Source organism: Nothobranchius furzeri, chromosome 16 (assembly GCF_043380555.1).
Source record: "Nothobranchius furzeri strain GRZ-AD chromosome 16, NfurGRZ-RIMD1, whole genome shotgun sequence".
Taxonomy (NCBI): Eukaryota; Metazoa; Chordata; class Actinopteri; order Cyprinodontiformes; family Nothobranchiidae; genus Nothobranchius; species Nothobranchius furzeri.
This window is the reverse complement of record NC_091756.1, coordinates 33,238,841-33,257,269: the sequence shown is the minus strand read 5'-3', so window position 1 is coordinate 33,257,269 and position 18,429 is coordinate 33,238,841. Positions and strand designations below refer to the sequence as shown.

The 18,429-nt window shown below is 40.3% G+C and overlaps 2 protein-coding genes across 6 annotated transcripts in view; both read left to right on the top strand.

Annotated features, from left to right (window-relative positions):
- ankfn1b (ankyrin repeat and fibronectin type III domain containing 1b) overlaps positions 1-18,429 on the top strand; it is a 286,544-nt gene that overhangs the window by 180,442 nt on the left and 87,673 nt on the right. The window lies entirely within an intron of this gene.
- LOC139063522 (uncharacterized) overlaps positions 7,198-18,429 on the top strand; it is an 11,266-nt gene continuing 34 nt past the window's right edge. Inside the window, exons 1-8 of one of the 4 annotated variants that reach the window (XR_011516889.1) lie at positions 7,198-7,463; positions 10,848-10,885; positions 14,277-14,562; positions 16,304-16,405; positions 16,979-17,053; positions 17,133-17,189; positions 17,497-17,571; positions 18,341-18,429. The exon at positions 18,341-18,429 is cut by the window's right edge and continues 34 nt beyond it. Coding sequence is in view for 2 of the 4 variants with exons in the window: in XM_070545571.1 (XP_070401672.1) it covers positions 7,412-7,463; positions 10,848-10,885; positions 14,277-14,867 (681 nt within the window). In the remaining 2 variants the exon portion in view is untranslated. Of the gene's footprint in view, positions 7,464-10,847; positions 10,886-14,276; positions 15,058-16,303; positions 16,406-16,978; positions 17,054-17,132; positions 17,190-17,496; positions 17,681-18,340 lie in introns of those variants that run through there. The other 3 variants (XR_011516890.1, XM_070545572.1, XM_070545571.1) reach the window with 3 other exon arrangements.

The following is an 18,429-nucleotide window of genomic DNA, read 5'->3' as shown; positions in this document are numbered from 1 at the left end:
CTGCTTTCATTTTGACTTCCTGAAAATGTGATTTTCTGTTTCCTGAAATGTTGTTAATGAAGGCTTTAATTAAACCCAAGTGCTCACTCAGATCTTTAGCCTTGAACATTTTTAGTTAACTACTTCAACTGGATCTTTGTAACCACTTAAGAAGCACCTCAGTTTTCATATAATTTATAATCAGAATACAATTTATGCCTCTTGGCATGAGTTGTGTTTGCATAGAAATGTTCAGTTTCTGTCACTTCTTTTGACCTTTGCTTTGTTGCTTTTCTGCCACGTTCCTCATAGTTGAGGCACTTTGTCTCCCAGCAGTAGCTGCTTGTTGCCGTGGGTACCAAGTAAGACATGAGACAACCGCCTCCTGAAATTAATTCATGATGTAATGCTGATCACATCACGCATTTTCTTTACTTGATTTAGTCCTCAGCCAGAAGAATCTTCATCTTTCAATTGTTTCCTTGTTGCTGAAGTTGATTGGTTGGCATCTTCTCATAGACGTTTATTTTTGGGCGTAATTTAGAAACAAGCAGAGCGAGAAACGGAGTAAAAAGAATACACACAAACAGACGGAGGAACCTATCTGATCCTCCAGGTGCGATCCAAAGTACATCTAGCAAAGAGATATTAAGGCGTCTGAGGTTTCCCACAGTCTGATTAGATGAGATACAAACTTCTTCATTTTTCTTTCATCTGTTTTTTTATCCAATATTCTCAGATCTCAGTATAAATATATATTGAGTATTTACAATAGTGGTAAAAGCGGTAGGAGAGGGAGCTAACTCAGGAGGATGCAGTAGACTGCCGCCGGCATGCAATCTGAGTAATGTTTGCATAGATCTCTCTGTGTGTGTGTGTGTGTGTGTGTGTGTGTGTGTGTGTGTGCGTGTGTGTGTGTGTGTGTGTGTGTTCTTGTTTTTATGGGTTTGTGTGGACCAACCCCTGACGGGAGACCAACATTGTGTGGACATTCACCATTGTGTGGACATTTACCCGGTCCACACAACCAAAACCCTAGAGGAAGCTTCCTTTGTCCTAATAAGTGTTCTGACTAATTTTCACTATATGACCCCATAGAGATGTTAATCTCTGAAAAGTGTGTGAACTGCTCTGCTCTTGAGTGTCCCTGGTGGACACACTCCAGTACTGCAGCTAAAATATTTCTTTCACAGTTGATTTTTTTGATTGGTTGGTGGAGGGAATTTTCTGATTGGCTGTGTGGACTGCTCTTGAGTCACTCTAGTGGAAGCTCTCAGCACTGCAGCTAAAATATGTATTTGGCAGTAATTTTTTTATTTGACTGTGATGGTAATTTTCTGATTAACTAATGGTTGGATTTTCTTGGTGGCTGTTCTTTTCATGTTGGAATTTAAGCAGGAAATTGATTAGCAAAATATGCACAACTAAGTTCTTCAGTTTATTTTAAATATAACATATGTAGTTCTTGAAAACAAAAATTAAATAGATGATTTTACATTATATAAAAGATTGAAAATAATGAATACATTTACAACTTAATTATTGTATTTGCTACTTTTTCAATGTGAATATTTTTCAAAGCCTTTTAATAGTTTTTGTTGTTGTTGTTGTTGTTACTTTTAAAGGTGTGGAGTAGAGGCTGACACATTTTTGGGATCCCAGTGGATCACATGAGGCCTGCTGGATTCCCGTGAAATGGGAGTCAAGTTATTTATAGTCACGTTATTGGGACAAAGCAGGAAAAATAATCATCGAGAGTGGGCAAGATTAGGAATAAAATTAATTTTGTTTCCCGTTCAATATGAAATGAGTTTCTTTTAAAATAATGTGTCATTTTAATTTATATTTATTTTTGTCTGACCCCAACCAACTAAAATTAATAATTGAAAATACAAAAACACCTCTAAAGCATTCCAGAGACTTAAATGGTCTTTCTATCTAAACTACTGAATAACTCCTGGGCGCAGCCACCGCTCCACTTCCTGGGGATGGGTCAAATACAGAGATGAATTTCACCATTGTGTGATGATGACTATGGAACTTTAACTTTAATTACAGAAATAACTGCATTATTGCATCGTATTCTAAGTTTTCCAGTTTCACTTGTTTGTATAATTTGGAGTTTTTATTGGCATTTCTATTATTCATAATCTAGTAACAGCTTATCTATGAATAAAAATCCTTAAAACTGACACAAGAACAGGCACAAATAGCCTATTTGAGACCACATGGCAAAAAATGCAGGAAAACTGCATACATTGCCCAAACGGACCCTTCGCACATTCCAACAGGCACGGATTTGACGTGTTTGGTTTGGACCAAAACCAGGATGCACCAAAAAAAGTTTTGTGCGCCTCAGATAAACGTAAGCCGAACAGCAGCCAAACAGGTGGTCAAATCTAGTTCAGGCTCCATTTCGGGCCTTTAGCTCTTGCATGTAGGGATTTTTCGACCTACCTTCCGTCGTCCGATTAAGACGAAATGTGGTGAGCACTTACAACTTATCAGTAGCGACTCTCACCAATTTTTCCAGATTTTTATCTTATTCAGGGGTCGATCTATTACCTGGAAAATGCCTAAATATTCATTTTGGCCTATGTTTCTGTCTTTTAAATGAGCCCAAAATGAAAAAGGCCTAAAATATTTTGTGACCTTTAACCTTTCTGTATGGCCTAGCAGCCTATAAAATGGGGAGGTCGGACCAGAGGGTCACCTGAAGCCACAGTAAAAATTTCAAGGTTAATCAGAAGCTGAGTTTCAGTGGCTGAATGTTAAAGGCACACCTTAATAAGGTTCACCTTTGTCCTAGTTGCAAAGCAAACAAGCAGGGGAAAGGGACGCTTAACCCTTCAATTTGGCCTAAGTTTCAGTCTTTTTAAAGCTCAATGGCACGCATGGTGCCAAAGTTATGCCACCTCCTAACAGTGAAAAGCGTGGGTTTTGGGGGGCTATATCTTGGAAACCACAAAAGACTGGCATGCAACCACCTCAGGTGAACTCGTCCCAGGCCCCAGATCAACATACTAAAAGATGGGGTCACTGGCACAAGCAGAAATTTTTTTCTACTTTGGACCAATTGAATCATCAGGTCTTTTTTGGAGCTATGTGTCCAAGACCCTATTTTGTGGCTGTTATCAGACATAGGACTTTTTTTCTGGGGGGTTTCTGGGAATTTGACACTGAATTCTGATTGTGCTGCCCCATGGGGACATACCCTCTGAAAATGGGGCCAACTGGCCGTTCCGTTGAGGAGTAATCACAATAAAAGAGAATGACCCCAGTCACCTGCCGGTCGAGTGCCCACAAGGCCAAAAGAGCACTCAAACGATGAACTACAGCTACGAAATTGCCAGGGCTTGCTCGGGGTGGTGCCTGCATGCGGAATCTGTGTTTGTTTGGTGAAAATCGTCTGAAAAAATGCCACATTTGAGACCACATGGCAAAAAAGGCGGGAAGACTGCCCACACGGCCCAAACAAACCCTTTAAGGGGTCCGACCAGCATGACTTTGTCAAGTATAGTTTGGGCTGGAACCGGGATGCACTAAAAAAAGTTGTGTTCGCCTCGGACAAACGTAAGCCGAACAGCAGCCAAAAAGGGGGTCAAATCTAGTTCAGGGTCCATTTCGGGCCTTTAGCTCTTGCATGTAGGGATTTTTCGACCTACCTTCCATTGTCCAATTAAGACGAAACGTGGTGAGCACTTACAACTTATCAGTAGCGACTCTCACCAATATTTCCAGATTTTTATCTTATTCAGGGGTGGATCTATTACCTTAAAAATGCCTAAAAATTCATTTTGGCCTACGTTTCTGTCTTTTAAATGAGCCCAAAATGAAAAAGGCCTAAAAATGTTTTGTGACCTTTAACCTTTCTGTATGGCCTAGCAGCCTATAAAATGGGGAGGTCGGACCAGAGGGTCACCTGAAGCTACAGTAAAAATTTCAAGGTTAATCAGAAGCCGAGTTTCAGTGGCTGAATGTTAAAGGCACACCTTAATAAGGTTCACCTTTGTCCTAGTTACAAAGCAAACAAGCAGGGGAAAGGGACGCTTAACCCTTCAATTTGGCCTAAGTTTCAGTCTTTTTAAAGCTCAACGGCACGCATGGTGCCAAAGTTATGCCACCTCCTAACAGTGAAAAGTGTGAGTTTGGGGGGGCTATATCTTGGAAACCACAAAAGACTTTGGCAGGCAACCACCTCAGGTGGACTCGTCCCAGGCCCCAGATCAACATACTAAAAGATGGGGTCACTGGCACAAGCAGAAATTTTTTTCTACTTTGGACCAACTGAATCATCAGGTCTTTTTTGGAGCTATGTGTCCAAGACCCTATTTTGTGACTGAAAGCAGACATATGACTTTTTTTCTGGGGGGTTTCTGGGAATTTGACACTGAATTCTGATTGTGCTGCCCCATGGGGACATACCCACTGAAAATGGGGCCAATTGGCCGTTCCGTTGAGGAGTAATCGCAATAAAAGAGAATGACCCCAGTCACCTGCCGGTCGAGTGCCCACAAGGCCAAAAGAGCACTCAAACGATGAGCTACAGCTACGAAATTGCCAGGGCTTGCTCGGGGTGGTGCCTGCATGCGGAATGTGTGTTTGTTTGGTGAAAATCGTCTGGAAAAAATGCCACATTTGAGACCACATGGCAAAAAAGGCGGGAAGACTGCCCACACGGCCCAAACAAACCCTTAAAGGGTTCCGACTAGCATGATTTTGACAAGTATGGTTTGGGCTGGAACCCGGATGCACTAAAAAAAAGTTGTGTGTGGCTCGGACAAACGTAAGCCAAACAGCAGCCAAAAAGGGGGTCAAATCTAGTTCAGGCTCCAATTCGGGCCTTTAGCTCTTGCATGTAGGGATTTTTCGACCCACCTTCCATCGTCCAATTAAGACGAAACGTGGTGAGCACTTACAACTTATCAGTAGCGACTCTCACCAATATTTCCATATTTATATCTTGTTCAGGGACTGATCTATTACCTTAAAAATGCCTAAAAATTCATTTTGGCCTACGTTTCTGTCTTTTAAATGAGCCCAAAATGAAAAAGGCCTAAAAATGTTTTGTGACCTTTAACCTTTCTGTATGGCCTAGCAGCCTATAAAATGGGGAGGTCGGACCAGAGGGTCACCTGAAGCTACAGTAAAAATTTCAAGGTTAATCAGAAGCCGAGTTTCAGTGGCTGAATGTTAAAGGCACACCTTAAAAAGGTTCACCTTTGTCCTAGTTACAAAGCAAACAAGCAGGGGAAAGGGACGCTTAACCCTTCAATTTGGCCTAAGTTTCAGTCTTTTTAAAGCTCAATGGCACGCATGGTGCCAAAGTTATGCCACCTCCTAACAGTGAAAAGTGTGGGTTTGGGGGGGCTATATCTTGGAAACCACAAAAGACTTTGGCAGGCAACCACCTCAGGTGGACTCGTCCCAGGCCCCAGATCAACATACTAAAAGATGGGGTCACTGGCACAAGCAGACATTTTTTTCTACTTTGGACCAACTGAATCATCAGGTCTTTTTTGGAGCTATGTGTCCAAGACCCTATTTTGTGGCTGAAATCAGACATAGGACTTTTTTTCTGGGGGGTTTCTGGGAATTTGACACTGAATTCTGATTGTGCTGCCCCATGGGGACATACCCTCTGAAAATGGGGCCAACTGGCCGTTCCGTTGAGGAGTAATCGCAATAAAAGAGAATGACCCCAGTCACCTGCCAGTCGAGTGCCCACAAGGCCAAAAGAGCTCTCAAACGACGAGCTACAGCTACGAAATTTCCAGGGCTTGCTCGGGGTCGTGCCTGCATGCGGAATCTGTGTTTGTTTGATGAAAATCGTCTGAAAAAATGCCACATTTGAGACCACGTCAAAAAAGGCGGGAAAACTGCGCACACGGCCCAAACGGACCCTTAAAGGGTTCCGATCAGCATGACTTTGACAAGTATAGTTTGGGCTGGAACGGGGATGCACTAAAAAAAGTTTTGTGCGCCTCGGACAAACGTAAGCCGAACAGCAGCCAAAAAGGGGGTCAAATCTAGTTCAGGCTCCATTTCGGGCCTTTAGCTCTTGCATGTAGGGATTTTTCGACCCACCTTCCATCGTTCAATTAAGACGAAATGTGGTGAGCACTTACAACTTATCATTACAGTCTTGTTGTCAGTGTGAAATTGCTGGTGGCCGCCACATCAATACGTTTATCTTTGGTTTCAATTTTTTTCATTTTAGTCTACATGTGGTTTTACAGTGTTGCTACATGTGAAGGAAGTCTATTAATTAATATTTTTATCAAAGAGTTTGCATATGTTATTACTTTAAAAGTATAGGTTGTGTTTCATGTGTATATTTTAATAGTCTTCACAATATTTAATACTTTTTTTAACTACATCATTCTCACTAGTGTTGCAGGGCAAGAGAAACACTGGACAAGCCTCAGTCCATCACAGAGATGCACCCTGGGACAAACAACCAGTCGCATAATCACTCATAACTTGGGACAATTTAGATTCACCATTTACCTTGATTGCTGTGCGTTTTTGGTCTGTGGAAAGAAACCAGTGCTTACATAGGGAGAACATGCTACCTCCACACAAAAAGGCCATGCAAGCTGGATTGAAACAGGTGGCTTATTTGCTTTGAGGCAACATTGCTACTAATTTCACCACCATCAAGCCCCACAATAATTCATTGTGATGAAAGTCCAAGTCTGAAGTTAAAGAACTTATATCAAATAAAAATTTAGAAATAGAATTTACTGACAGGTAATTAAATATTAAACTCAAAGTTAGGCCTGTATCCTGTTCTCCCATTTGCTAAGTTTTATGCGAGCTTAAAAATAAAAGCATGTAAAAGAAGGTATTTTTAAAAATGTTGGTTTCAGATAAAAAAAAACAATCATTTAATTTTTTTAGTCTTTATTTCTAGTGGAAAATGTAAAGGGGAATGTTTTTTTCTACAGGGTCAAGTCATGAACATTGAGGCAGGGTGAGGGAGACATGGCCCTTTTCAATCCAAACTCTGTACAGGTTGTTTCTCTTGAGTTCAGAGGCACTCATCAACAAGAAGTCAGGGTGGGGGATGGGTGGCATTAAACAGTGCACTGGCTAACTCAGGGTGGGGGATGGGTGGCATTAAACAGTGGACTGGCTAACTCTGAAACCTCTGCTGCATTCAAGGAAATTGTGTAACTACCAGTACACTAGTTACACTCAACATCAAATCTGAACCCTGTCTTTTTAAATATAAATTTCACACTGTGTTAAAAAGTGCATAACAATTTCCTTAAAAGCCATTACATTAGCAATTTTTTGAAAGAAATATCTTTAATCTATTAAAACATGGAGATCTGCACGCAGTTCTCAACTTTCCCAGTGCTCCTGAAAGCAACATCAGTACACTCAACAAGGGGATTCACGCAGCTGCAGAGCATCGGAGAAGCAGATGGAAACTGTTTCAGTGTTTGGAACCAGAAAAAAGTCTGCAACTAAACCAGGTAAGATTTATTTTTATTCATAGTTAACTGTGTGAGGTGTTTGTGTGTGTGTGTATTTTGTTTATTTTGTCAAAAAAGATTGACAACTAGTGTAGTCTCGTGTAGCCTGTGTTGTAAGCTTGACAAAGTAAAATCAGGGGATCATTTTTATCTTTTATTTGTTTTCAGAACAGTTGAATTATCTTACTTTATTCCTTAAACCACTGCAGGGATCCTTTTTATTGCTTTGAATGTACTAGCTTTGCTGCAAACTTCAACCCACTGTTTTAGCTTGCTAACTGGGATTTAGCATGACATATTGACAAAAGGACTTGTAGCCCAAACTATTGCCTTTGACTTTCTAGTAAATTCAAACTGTAAAGAAGATATTTGCTTCCAATCTATGAGGTTGCTTCTCTGAACATACCAGTACTGGTCCAGAACTACAATTATTAACGGAAGTGCGTTCATCCTGGAACTATGCCAGCAAATAAGCACTGAGGTGCATTAGCAGTTTAATTAGTTTTAATTATTTTAAGTCACACAGAGAATAAGAAAAGAAACTGCTGCATCAACCTGTAATGTGTAATTACTAATACTAAACTGCATTGTGGACCTGTGTGCAGTAAATGGTCAATGTACAGTAACTGAGTAAGCCAACAGCCTGTGGGTGGACATTGAGTAGTTTACCACTGTGAGATGATCTTTTTGTGATTTTTATTTGACAAACAAACGCTGTAAGTATTGCTGATAGGTTAGTGAATTATGTTAATAACTTTTACAGTCAAAATACCTAATGTATTTGAAACTTTTACACTAAGGACCCACAATTTTAACCACAACACATGAATAAATTTGAACTAAAATTATTTTATTGAACATGGTACTTTTTGATGGAAAATGTAGCTCTATAGACTGCAACCTGCAGCTCAGTCTCGTCTCCTGTGCTCCGTGTACAGAGTGAAATTGTCTGACTCCCATACAGGAGAACAGTTTAATCTGTGAAACTGGTAATATGTTAAGCAAACAAGCAGCTGATAGATTAAGACGGTCTATAAAGTTGACAACAAGCTAGTGAACAGTAAACCACAACAGCATTCTGCCGGTTACCGGCAGTACTCATGGCTCATTTCTGTCTTCCACTCAGCCAAGTTTTATTTCATATTTTACTTTTAATACACACTAAATATACAGCTGTAGAAGAGAAGCAAGGGTTTTTCCTGCATTCAAATTTGCGTGGCTGCCACGTGCCGCCCCAGCCTGATTTCACATATATGTATGATGATATATACATATCTATGGTTGATGCTATTGATGTCCTTAATTTCCCCAGGCTCTTCCATATCAGAGCAGAGCTGTACAGTGCAACAACAACAAAAAAACTGACTGTGTGTGTCTATTTTTAAACGTAGCTCTGGTGCAACATCTTTGAATTACTATTTTCACCAGAACTTTATTGAACAAAAGTAAGTTACGTGTAAGAAAATTGCTTTTTACTGGTGCACAGTATGGTCATCTGGATGCAGTGAAGGAAAATAAAGGAACCAGCAAAGGCACAAAGTCAGAACCGGTCCAAAGTTTGGGATCAAAAGTGCAGCTACACTCAGATTATCTAATGCTAAAGCTAACATAATTTTAAAAATATTAGATCAGATGATACTCAATACTCAAGTAGCTTTCTAATCAGATACATTTATTTACACTTACTTGAGTAATAAACCCTATATCAGGAAAATATTGTCCTTGGTTTGTGTCCTTCCGGTGAGCTTTGCAGATTTGGCAAAATGTCATCAGGCAGTAATCACTGTTAAATTCATAATTATTCTCGGAGAGAAACCAACTTTTATCTGCCCCTGGGAGCCCCGTAATGCATAGCATCATTTCAATATGGGGGTGTCCGCGACACTTTTTTTATATGCAGGTAGCGGCGCTGTGGCTGCTTTATATAGTGACTCGTTGCATTCTCCCTCAACCCAAATCCTCGGATCACGCATTTTAGCTAAAATGCTAATGTTAACTTGCCTTGCGTTGACTGTAGAGTTGTGGGTGATGGTCACGCAGATGTGTCATGAAATTTGAAGCGTTGCTGCCTTTCACAGACACTTTTTCTGCACGTGCTGCAAACAGGATAGCCATCTTCTATCAACTGTCCCTCGGCATTCTTCATATATATCCCAAAAAAATGCCCATACTTCCAACTTTGTCTTCTCTGAGAGAATAAATGCCCTGAGTGCTCCCTTCTCCTCCTCTGGCCGTTATTTCAGCTTTAGCTTCAAGAAAGTTTTGGTTGTAAACAACAAAGTGCGCATGTGCCACCGGCAACTGCAGCAGATGATACGGTGGCCGGTAAGGGTCACCGCGCCTACATCACAGCCACGGTAATCCACCGAGATAATATATTTTTTAAAAAACAAAACGATTATTATTATTGTCCACTTTTTTACCGGGGTTTACCTCTACACTAGTTACCGTGACAACCCTAATGCCACCATTACATTGTTAGCAGCAGAAATTAAATGTTCTTACCATTTCCAATACAAATGCATGATAATGAAATGCATTATATTTTACTCGATATATTTATGTGTTATTTTGACTAAGGTGAGTGTTATTAATGAAAACCTAAAATGTTACTGAAATGTAGGTCAAATTTAAAAAAAATATATTTAACTTTAAATATCAGATGGGAAAAAGGAACTAAATCACAATCTAATGCATATTATTGAACCTTATAATAAGTCTGTTGTTTCGACCTGATAATTTTGTTGTTTTATTTCATATGTTTTAGCAGTAAACCAGTTTTGTTTCACTTGAAACATTGTCAAATGGGATATTCAATTAATCAACAGAAACTTAGATGAGAACACTTAATGAAAAAATGTTTTGCCTTTAAAAAAGTGAGGCAGTTGAATGCACAGAATATGCATGTGCTGGTGCATGGTCAAGATGGCACCACCTCTGCCTCAGTTTGAGCCAGGAAAAAACCCTGGAAGCATTACCTAAAACAAGGGAAATACTTCCAATCATAGCCATGAATACATAGACGCCCCATTGGCCACTGGAGAATGTAACAGCTTTGTCGCCGTATTGGATGGGTCTCCTCACTGTCCACAGTCAATGGAGAGTGAGCAACTATGCCCATTTTTGTTCAGCTTACGGTTAACACAACGGGCGTACAATTGAAAACAGATCGCGTGGGATTACTATTGACTTTTCTAACCTTCCTGATTGTACTTTATATTTTAATTTATTTTGTTTCATTATATTCATATATTAATTATGCCATATCATGTGTCTGATTTTGCAAAAAAGCTTGATAAAATGTGCTGTTTAGTTGGGTAAGCACCTTAGAAATGAATGCACTGGGGGAAAATTTCTTCACATTTACATGTTCTTTTTTTGTAGATAATGAGCAGAAGGAAGAAGAACAGGAAGAGATAATGGTAAGTATTTCTTAATTTATCCTATAGGACTTAAATATGGCTTAAAAATAAAATCTCAGATTTTTTTCTTCCAAATTCTAATTGAATTTTATTAGTTTTCTCCCTTCTTTTTCTTGAAAAGAAAATACAAATAACGGACAATTTTTTTGGGTCAAAAAATTGTTTTGGAAACATCTTTAGGATTTTGGTCACCATGAAGGAAGCTGGTAATCAAACGAAATATTCACTGATTGAGTGTTGTATTAAATTTGTTTAGACATTTCTACTTATAACTATAAGATCATATATAACAAATTTACATTTTTAACCAAACATAATCAGTACTGACACTAAACAGCTTCGTTTGAATTAAAAACATCTGCGATTGCCAGTAAACTGAACCTGGGTCAGGCGAATGCTTGGAATGGACGTACTACCAACATATATGAAAAATTTAATTTACAACTATTTACTGGTTAGAATTTTCTTTAGCTGTCTGTTATTTCAGGTTTTGGTTTGGAACTAAGAAAGCTAACAGCTGGCATTGGTGAGGAGTGAGCACCACCTCACCCCTGCCACATGGACCTCAAGAGATAAACCATCAATCCTGCTCAATGGTCAACTTTCCTTGCGGGGGTCACCCATTAGGACAGTGGGAGGGTTAAACTGAGAACAAATCAAGATAGGAAACAATCTGCCTGATTTTTCAGCATTAAAATGCCACTGTAATCATGAGGGCATAATGCAGCTCACTGATGGCTGCGAGATGCCCAGTCTGTCAGCTAACTCATGTTGGAAGGTCCCAGTGGCAAGAAATCACAAAAATGTCAATAACGGAGTATGGACTGGAATCAGATTAGTGTGGTTTGTCAGTGGCTCCACAAAGGGTCTCAAATCACGTCACTGCTCCAGAAGGATCTCTGTCAGGAGGCAGCATCTACCCAAAAGCACCTGTAGATTCTCACTACAGGGAAAATGTCCTCTAGAGAACACGGTCTGCTAAATCTTCCAACAACAGATCTGCCATGCTACAATGTTAGCTTCCGTCGGTCACAGATGCCTTTTTATCGGTTCCAATATCAATTTCACGACAAAACTGTTTCTCCACAGACATAATTACTGATTGGGTAAAAATAATTTGTGGATGAGGAAGAATCGTGGATGACTGAGACCTTCAATACTACGGTTACACCATTTTACTATTAGATGCTGTTCGTACGCATGGTCAGACGTGTTATGTTTAAGAACATTTCTACACAAGTTCCATCATGCTAAATACCACACTATGACCTGTTCATTACTAAAACAATCTACTTAGTTGCTAAGTCTTTGTGTCTCACATTAACTAATACCACCATTAAAATAGCGATTTAAAATGGCATTAGGTGAAAGTAGCTGTATAGATGGTTGTGTTGGTTCTCTGATAAACTGATTACCTGACCAGATGTACTCCATCTGTAGAGACGTGGGTGATGGTCACGCAGATGTGCCATTAGATTCAAAGTGTTGCTGCCTTTTGCAGACACTTGTTTCCTGCACGTTCTGCAAACGGGATAGCAGTCTTCTATTAACTGTCCCTCAGCATTTTTCAGAAATCCAAAATATGCCCATACTTCCGATTTAGTCTTCTTTGAGGGCTGATGGATGTCCTGGGCGCTGCCGTCTCCTCCTTCGGCCATTATTTCAGCTTCAAAGTTTTGGTGCCGTTGCAAACTAAAAAGTGCATGTGCGCGCCGCGGGAACTTCAGCTGAAGCGACGGTGGCTGGTAAGGGTCACCGCGCCAAAACCGCGGCCACGGTAAACCCACCGAGATAATTTAGTTTTTTTAAAACTGGACGGTTATTTTTATTGTCAACTTTTTTACCGGGGTTTACCGCTATACCGGTTACCGTGACAACCCTACTGTATAACATACGAAAGATCAGACCATACCTAACACAACATGCCACTCAGCTTCTGGTGCAATCTACTGTCATTTCCCGCCTCGATTACTGCAATGCCCTTCTAACTGGTCTTCCAGGCTGTACTGTGAGACCTCTTCAAATGGTCCAGAACGCAGCGGCACGTCTGGTCTTCAACCAGCCAAAAAGAGCACACGTCACCCCTCTGTTCATTGAGCTCCACTGGCTACTGCTAGCAGCACACATCAAATTCAAACTGCTAACACTAGCATAAAAAATCCGAGATGGTACGGCTCCCATCTACCTGAATCCTCTTGCAAAGGCTTACGTTTCGGCCTGGCCGCTCCGGTCATCACAGGATCGTCGGCTAGCAGTGCCTACACCACGCTCAGGACAATCCAGACTCTTCTCATGCATCGTTCCACGAATGTGGAATGACCTACCAAGCACTACCAGATCAGGGGCTTCCTTTTCAATTTTCAAGAAACTCCTGAAGACCCTGCTCTTCAGAGAGCATCTTCTAAACTAGCACCCTCCCTGCACCCATCCCCCCTCTCTACTGTCCACTCCTTGTTCCCTCCTCTCCATGATTGATGTCAAGTTTTTGCTATTATTGTTGTTAGCCTCAAGGGCAACATGCCGATTATCACTTGTAAGTCACTTTGGACAAAAGCGTCTGCTAAATACATAAGCATAAACATAACGTCTGTTGATGTTAGCAGCTAACAAGAGGTAAACTTACCGAGCCAACTCTGTTCTTCCTCTTAAGATGCTCGTGCATTGCCGATGTGCTCCTGTGAAAGGAGAGTTTCGCTTTGCAGAGCTTGCACTACGTTGATTTCTTTTGAGTTAGTATAATGCTCCCAAACTTTTCAGATACGTTGCGACTCGACACTTTCTCCGATGATGAAGGCTGAGCTGGATGGCCACCAATGCGCCTCGGAGCCAAAGCACTGGCTGAGCAGAGAGGCAGGAAGGAAAAGCCGAACATGCCGCAGCAGGCGAGATTTAAAAAAATTGTTTATAAAATAAGGTTTATTTTATTTGTCGGCGTTGTCATGACGAGTCGACTAATCATGGCAGCCCTAAACATCTTGCTGCCTCTCGCTCTCTTTTGGCTTGAGAGAGGAGGGCCTGGTGACGTAGCGTGCAGAGTCTGTGGTTTTGATTGGTTAGGAGTAAGTAGTGAGTCTAGTATGCTGCTACCTGATAGGTTATAATGAAAAAAGGAAACTTTTTTAATCGAATTTTTATCGACCAGTTTTTTATCTATCGCACCACGTCTATCGATAGATATATTGAACTATTGAATTATCGTCCAGCCCTATATTAGAGCTAAACGTATTATAGAGAAAAACATTTGAAATTACAGCAGCAAGGTAAAAAGTGCAATAATGAACCAAAGTCAGCAGCTGGAAAGATTTTTCTGAAGTGCAATTAAAGGTAAAGTTAAGAATTGTGGTTTAGAAATCCCTGTCCTAAACTTGAGTCATTGATCTATTTCTTTCAGGAGCTTTCTGCTTCAGATGACTTTCTCTCAGACTCCAGCCATGATTTGGACAGTGATTATATTCCATTAGCTCCTCCTTCCTCAGAGAATGAACTAACCTCTTCACAGTCTAAGCTCATGAAGACACATGATGCATTAAAAAACCCTGGCAAAACCTCTCTCAGCCAAAGCTATGTTCATGAACAGAAGACACTGATGGACAGTGGTAAAAGTAACGAAGCTCTGGACATGGATTGCAATAAAGATACTGAGGAAGAAAATCCGGAGGAATATGAAGATGATGAAGGTAGGTCATGTGTTACCGTTAAAACTTGCACTAAAGGAGACAAAAGAAAGTATGACAAAAGGCAGTATTGTGTTTACTGTCAAAAACCACTTAGCAAAATGGCACGACATTTGATCCGTAAACATGGCAATGAAAAAGTTGCCCAAGCAACATGTCTGCCAAAAAATTCAAAGAAACAGCAGCAAATATTTGAGCTACTGCGCAGGAAGGGGAATTACTACCACAATGTTAAAGTGCTGCAGGAAGGAAAGGGTGAGATAGTGACCTACAGAAGGCCAACAGAACAAGTAGAGGCAGAAAATTAATTACCACGCAACCTTTGTTTTGGATTCTGTTCTAAAGTCGACCTGTGAAGACACGCAAAGCAGTGTCAAAAAGTTACAGGACATTCGGACAATTCCCAAAAGAAGCGCAGAGTTCAGTCTGCTGCAGTGGCTCTTCTGCCATCCAGAGGACACTGCTCACGAAGATGTTCCAACATCCTCAGCAGGTTGATGGTTGATGAAGTGTCACCTCAGGTCAAAAATGACCCACTCATCTGTGAACTGGGAGAATGACTCCTTGAGAAGTAAGGAGGAGATAAATCCAGAGATGGCCATGTCAGCCAGAAGGAAAGAGTGGTTGGGAGATTTGTTTTGGCAGCTAAATCTTAGGACTGCAAAATCAACAGACTTGAAGACATCCTGGTACCACCCAAATTTTCATTAGCTGTGGCAGCAGCAAATAAAGCATCTGGTTTTACCAAACACAAGTACAGATACGCAACACCATCACTTGCAGTTAAGTTGGGACATTCTCTGAAGGCAGCACGTGAGGTTCTGATTGGACGGCACATACAGGCTGAAGATGAATCAGCTACAACCAGAGTAAAGAACTTCTCATCACACTTGGCTTCAGAGTGGAACATCTTTGTATGCCACTGTGCAAGAACAAACTTGGAAGAGGAAAAATGGAACAAGAAAGAAATGATCCCACTGACAGAAGATCTGATGAAGCTTCATAAAGTGCTGAAGGCTTCAGAGGAGGAAGCAAAGCAGAAACTATTGGAAGGACCAAACCCCATGGCTTACAAGACACTCAGTGAAAGTCTTCTCACACAGATCATTCTGTTTAACAGACGGCGGCAGGACGAGGCATCAAAAATACCTCTGCTGACCTACAGAGACAGACTGTCTGAAGAACCAAATGAGGATATGATGAAGTAACTCTCAAAATTGGAACAGGATCTGAGTCACAAGTTAACGAGGCTGGTGGTCCGAGGTAAAAGGGGTCAAAAAGTGCCAGTGCTACTTACAAGTGAGATGACAGTCTATAGATTTTCTCATTGCCCAGAGGAGTAAGGAAAATGAAATTTTGGAGAGCAATAAATACGTCTTTGCGAGACAAAAATCAGACTGTCATATTCGAGGTTTAGACTCTTTAAGGAAGTTTTCATCTAAAAGTGGGGCAAGAAGACCGAAGACCCTCACATCCACTCAGCTGAGGAAGCATGTGGCCACTCAGATAATGAACCTGAAAGACAATGAATTGGATCAGCTGGCTAAGTTCATGGGGCACGATATTCGTGTACATCGTGAATACTACAGGCTAACAGAAAACACACTTCAGCTGGCCAAAGTCAGCAAGCTCCTGATGGCAATGGAGCTGGGAACAGAAGAAAGTGAGCATATTTTAGATGACTTATTTGAAATTCAACTAAATTAAAGCATAAAATTAGAACCTTCTGTTTTTATTTTAACAGTTGATTTGCCTGGAAAAGAACCTACACACGCACCACTAGTCAGTCTAAGTGATTACGAAGTCCAACCTGAGGATGCTTCTGAGCAGGCTGATGATTCAGATGGTACAAGATAACATGATGACCATGTGTTCAGTCACATTTCAAATGAATAGTCAATAGTTTGAGATACTATTTCAAATTGTGTATATGTGGCAGAAATATAGTGCCACAGAGAAAAAAATTATTTGTATTTTTCTTATGTTCTTTCTGTGTTTCTTTTCGAGTTCCATTTTTCTGATCTTATCTCATACAGAGTAGCAAAGTTTCTGTTTTACCTTATGTTGCTGACAGTTTTGGGTACTTCCTGTCACCTTCGGGAAGTAGCTGAAACTGTCAGCAAAATAAGCTAAAAACAGAAACTGTGCTACTCTGTGTATGATAAGAACAGAAAAATGGAACTAAACAATTTGTAGAATTGAAAACATTTTTTGCTTAGTGACCAACTGTAACAGTTCTCGTTGATTTTCAGTTATCTATTGACTATTAGTTTATTATTTTAGCTTCATGGCATTACAAAATTATTGTACGATTTAGTGAGGTAAAAAACTATTTTTTCTTACTTACTTGATAACATTTGAGTATTTTATTTGGCATCTGTCAGACTGGATTGGTGTTCATGAATGTTTTGTCTTGTAGAACCTGACATTCTGACTAAGAGGCCCACAAGACCAGAACCATCAGATGATCACAGACAGACAGCAGGAAAAAGAGGTAAACTTTTGCTTGGCTAAAGTACCCAACGATCAGAAGGTGACACTTGATTTTACAACAGTTTTTCTTCTCTTTGAAGGGACCTACAGAGGAAAAGGGCCAAGGAAGAAGGTTTAACCAGCTGAAGATTCAGATGGTGAGACAGCACAAGGTTCACTGCAGACGGATTTTACATATGTGACACTCATTCCTGATCCTTTCCATCCTCATCACTCCCAAAGATGACCTCAACATTTTGAGCTCTGCAACCTCTTCTACCTCCCGTCATTTCTTCGTTGATGCCGTTTCTTAACCAGTCAACATGACTGCTCTCACTACTGTCTTCTACAGCTTTTCTTTCCTTCTTGCTGAAACCCGTAGTCTCACTGCAGTGTGATTTGGTACATAAATATAGTTGATGCACTTTGGTTACTAATATATTCTGCATGTTCTTTATTTTTCAGATCAGGTAGAACTGCTGAGCCAGAGCTCAAAATATGCGGAACCATCGGAGGACATCAAGAAGAAACATAAGATAGGTACATTTTTTCTTCATTTGTCTTTGTGCTGTTGGGTGTTGGGTTTAAATTTCTGTGTATTTAATCATATACACATTTAATTTTAGCTAGTTTAAAAATTTGCATATACATGCCATGCTGAACTCTCAAGCCTACTGCACATTGGCAGCAAAAGCGCCGTGGAACGCCAGCGACACAGCACCGCAGCGACGCGGCACCACTTGAAATAGAATCCATTATAGTATATGGAGTGTCACAAACCAGCCGCGTCGCGGCAATTTTCAGACGCGGCCCAGGAGCGGCATGCCGAGGAGCTAAAGATAAGATCGTGTTCAAATTTTTCCACGAGCCGCTTCTGGGATGCGCCAATTTCCGCAGTTACCATTGGGCTAGACAGGAAATCACACACAGTTTCAGTGTAAAATCCCTGGTAATTCCAGCGCATATATATATATATATATATATATATATATATATATATATATATATATATATATATATATATATATATATATATATATACACAATCAAGAAAAATTGCAGTTAAAATAGGTGTATGACACTTTTAATTTTGTTGCAATATGCTATGTTGTATCATAAGATCCAAGTCATGTATTAGTATTACCAAATTTATTAGCAAACAAAACAAAATGTATTTTGAGTATTAGGATATAATGCATTAATACAGTTTCAGTTGCTTCATATAAGTAAAACTAATTCAAAAGTAATAATAAATATCCCTAACCATCAAACATCCTTAAATATTTCCTACTTGTGATTTCTGTTGCAGAACTGGATCAGCTTCTTCTCACCAAGCAAGGGGTGAAAAAAGGCCTTGGAGTTCAGCTGAGAAAGCAGCAGTATGGCGACAGCTTGGAA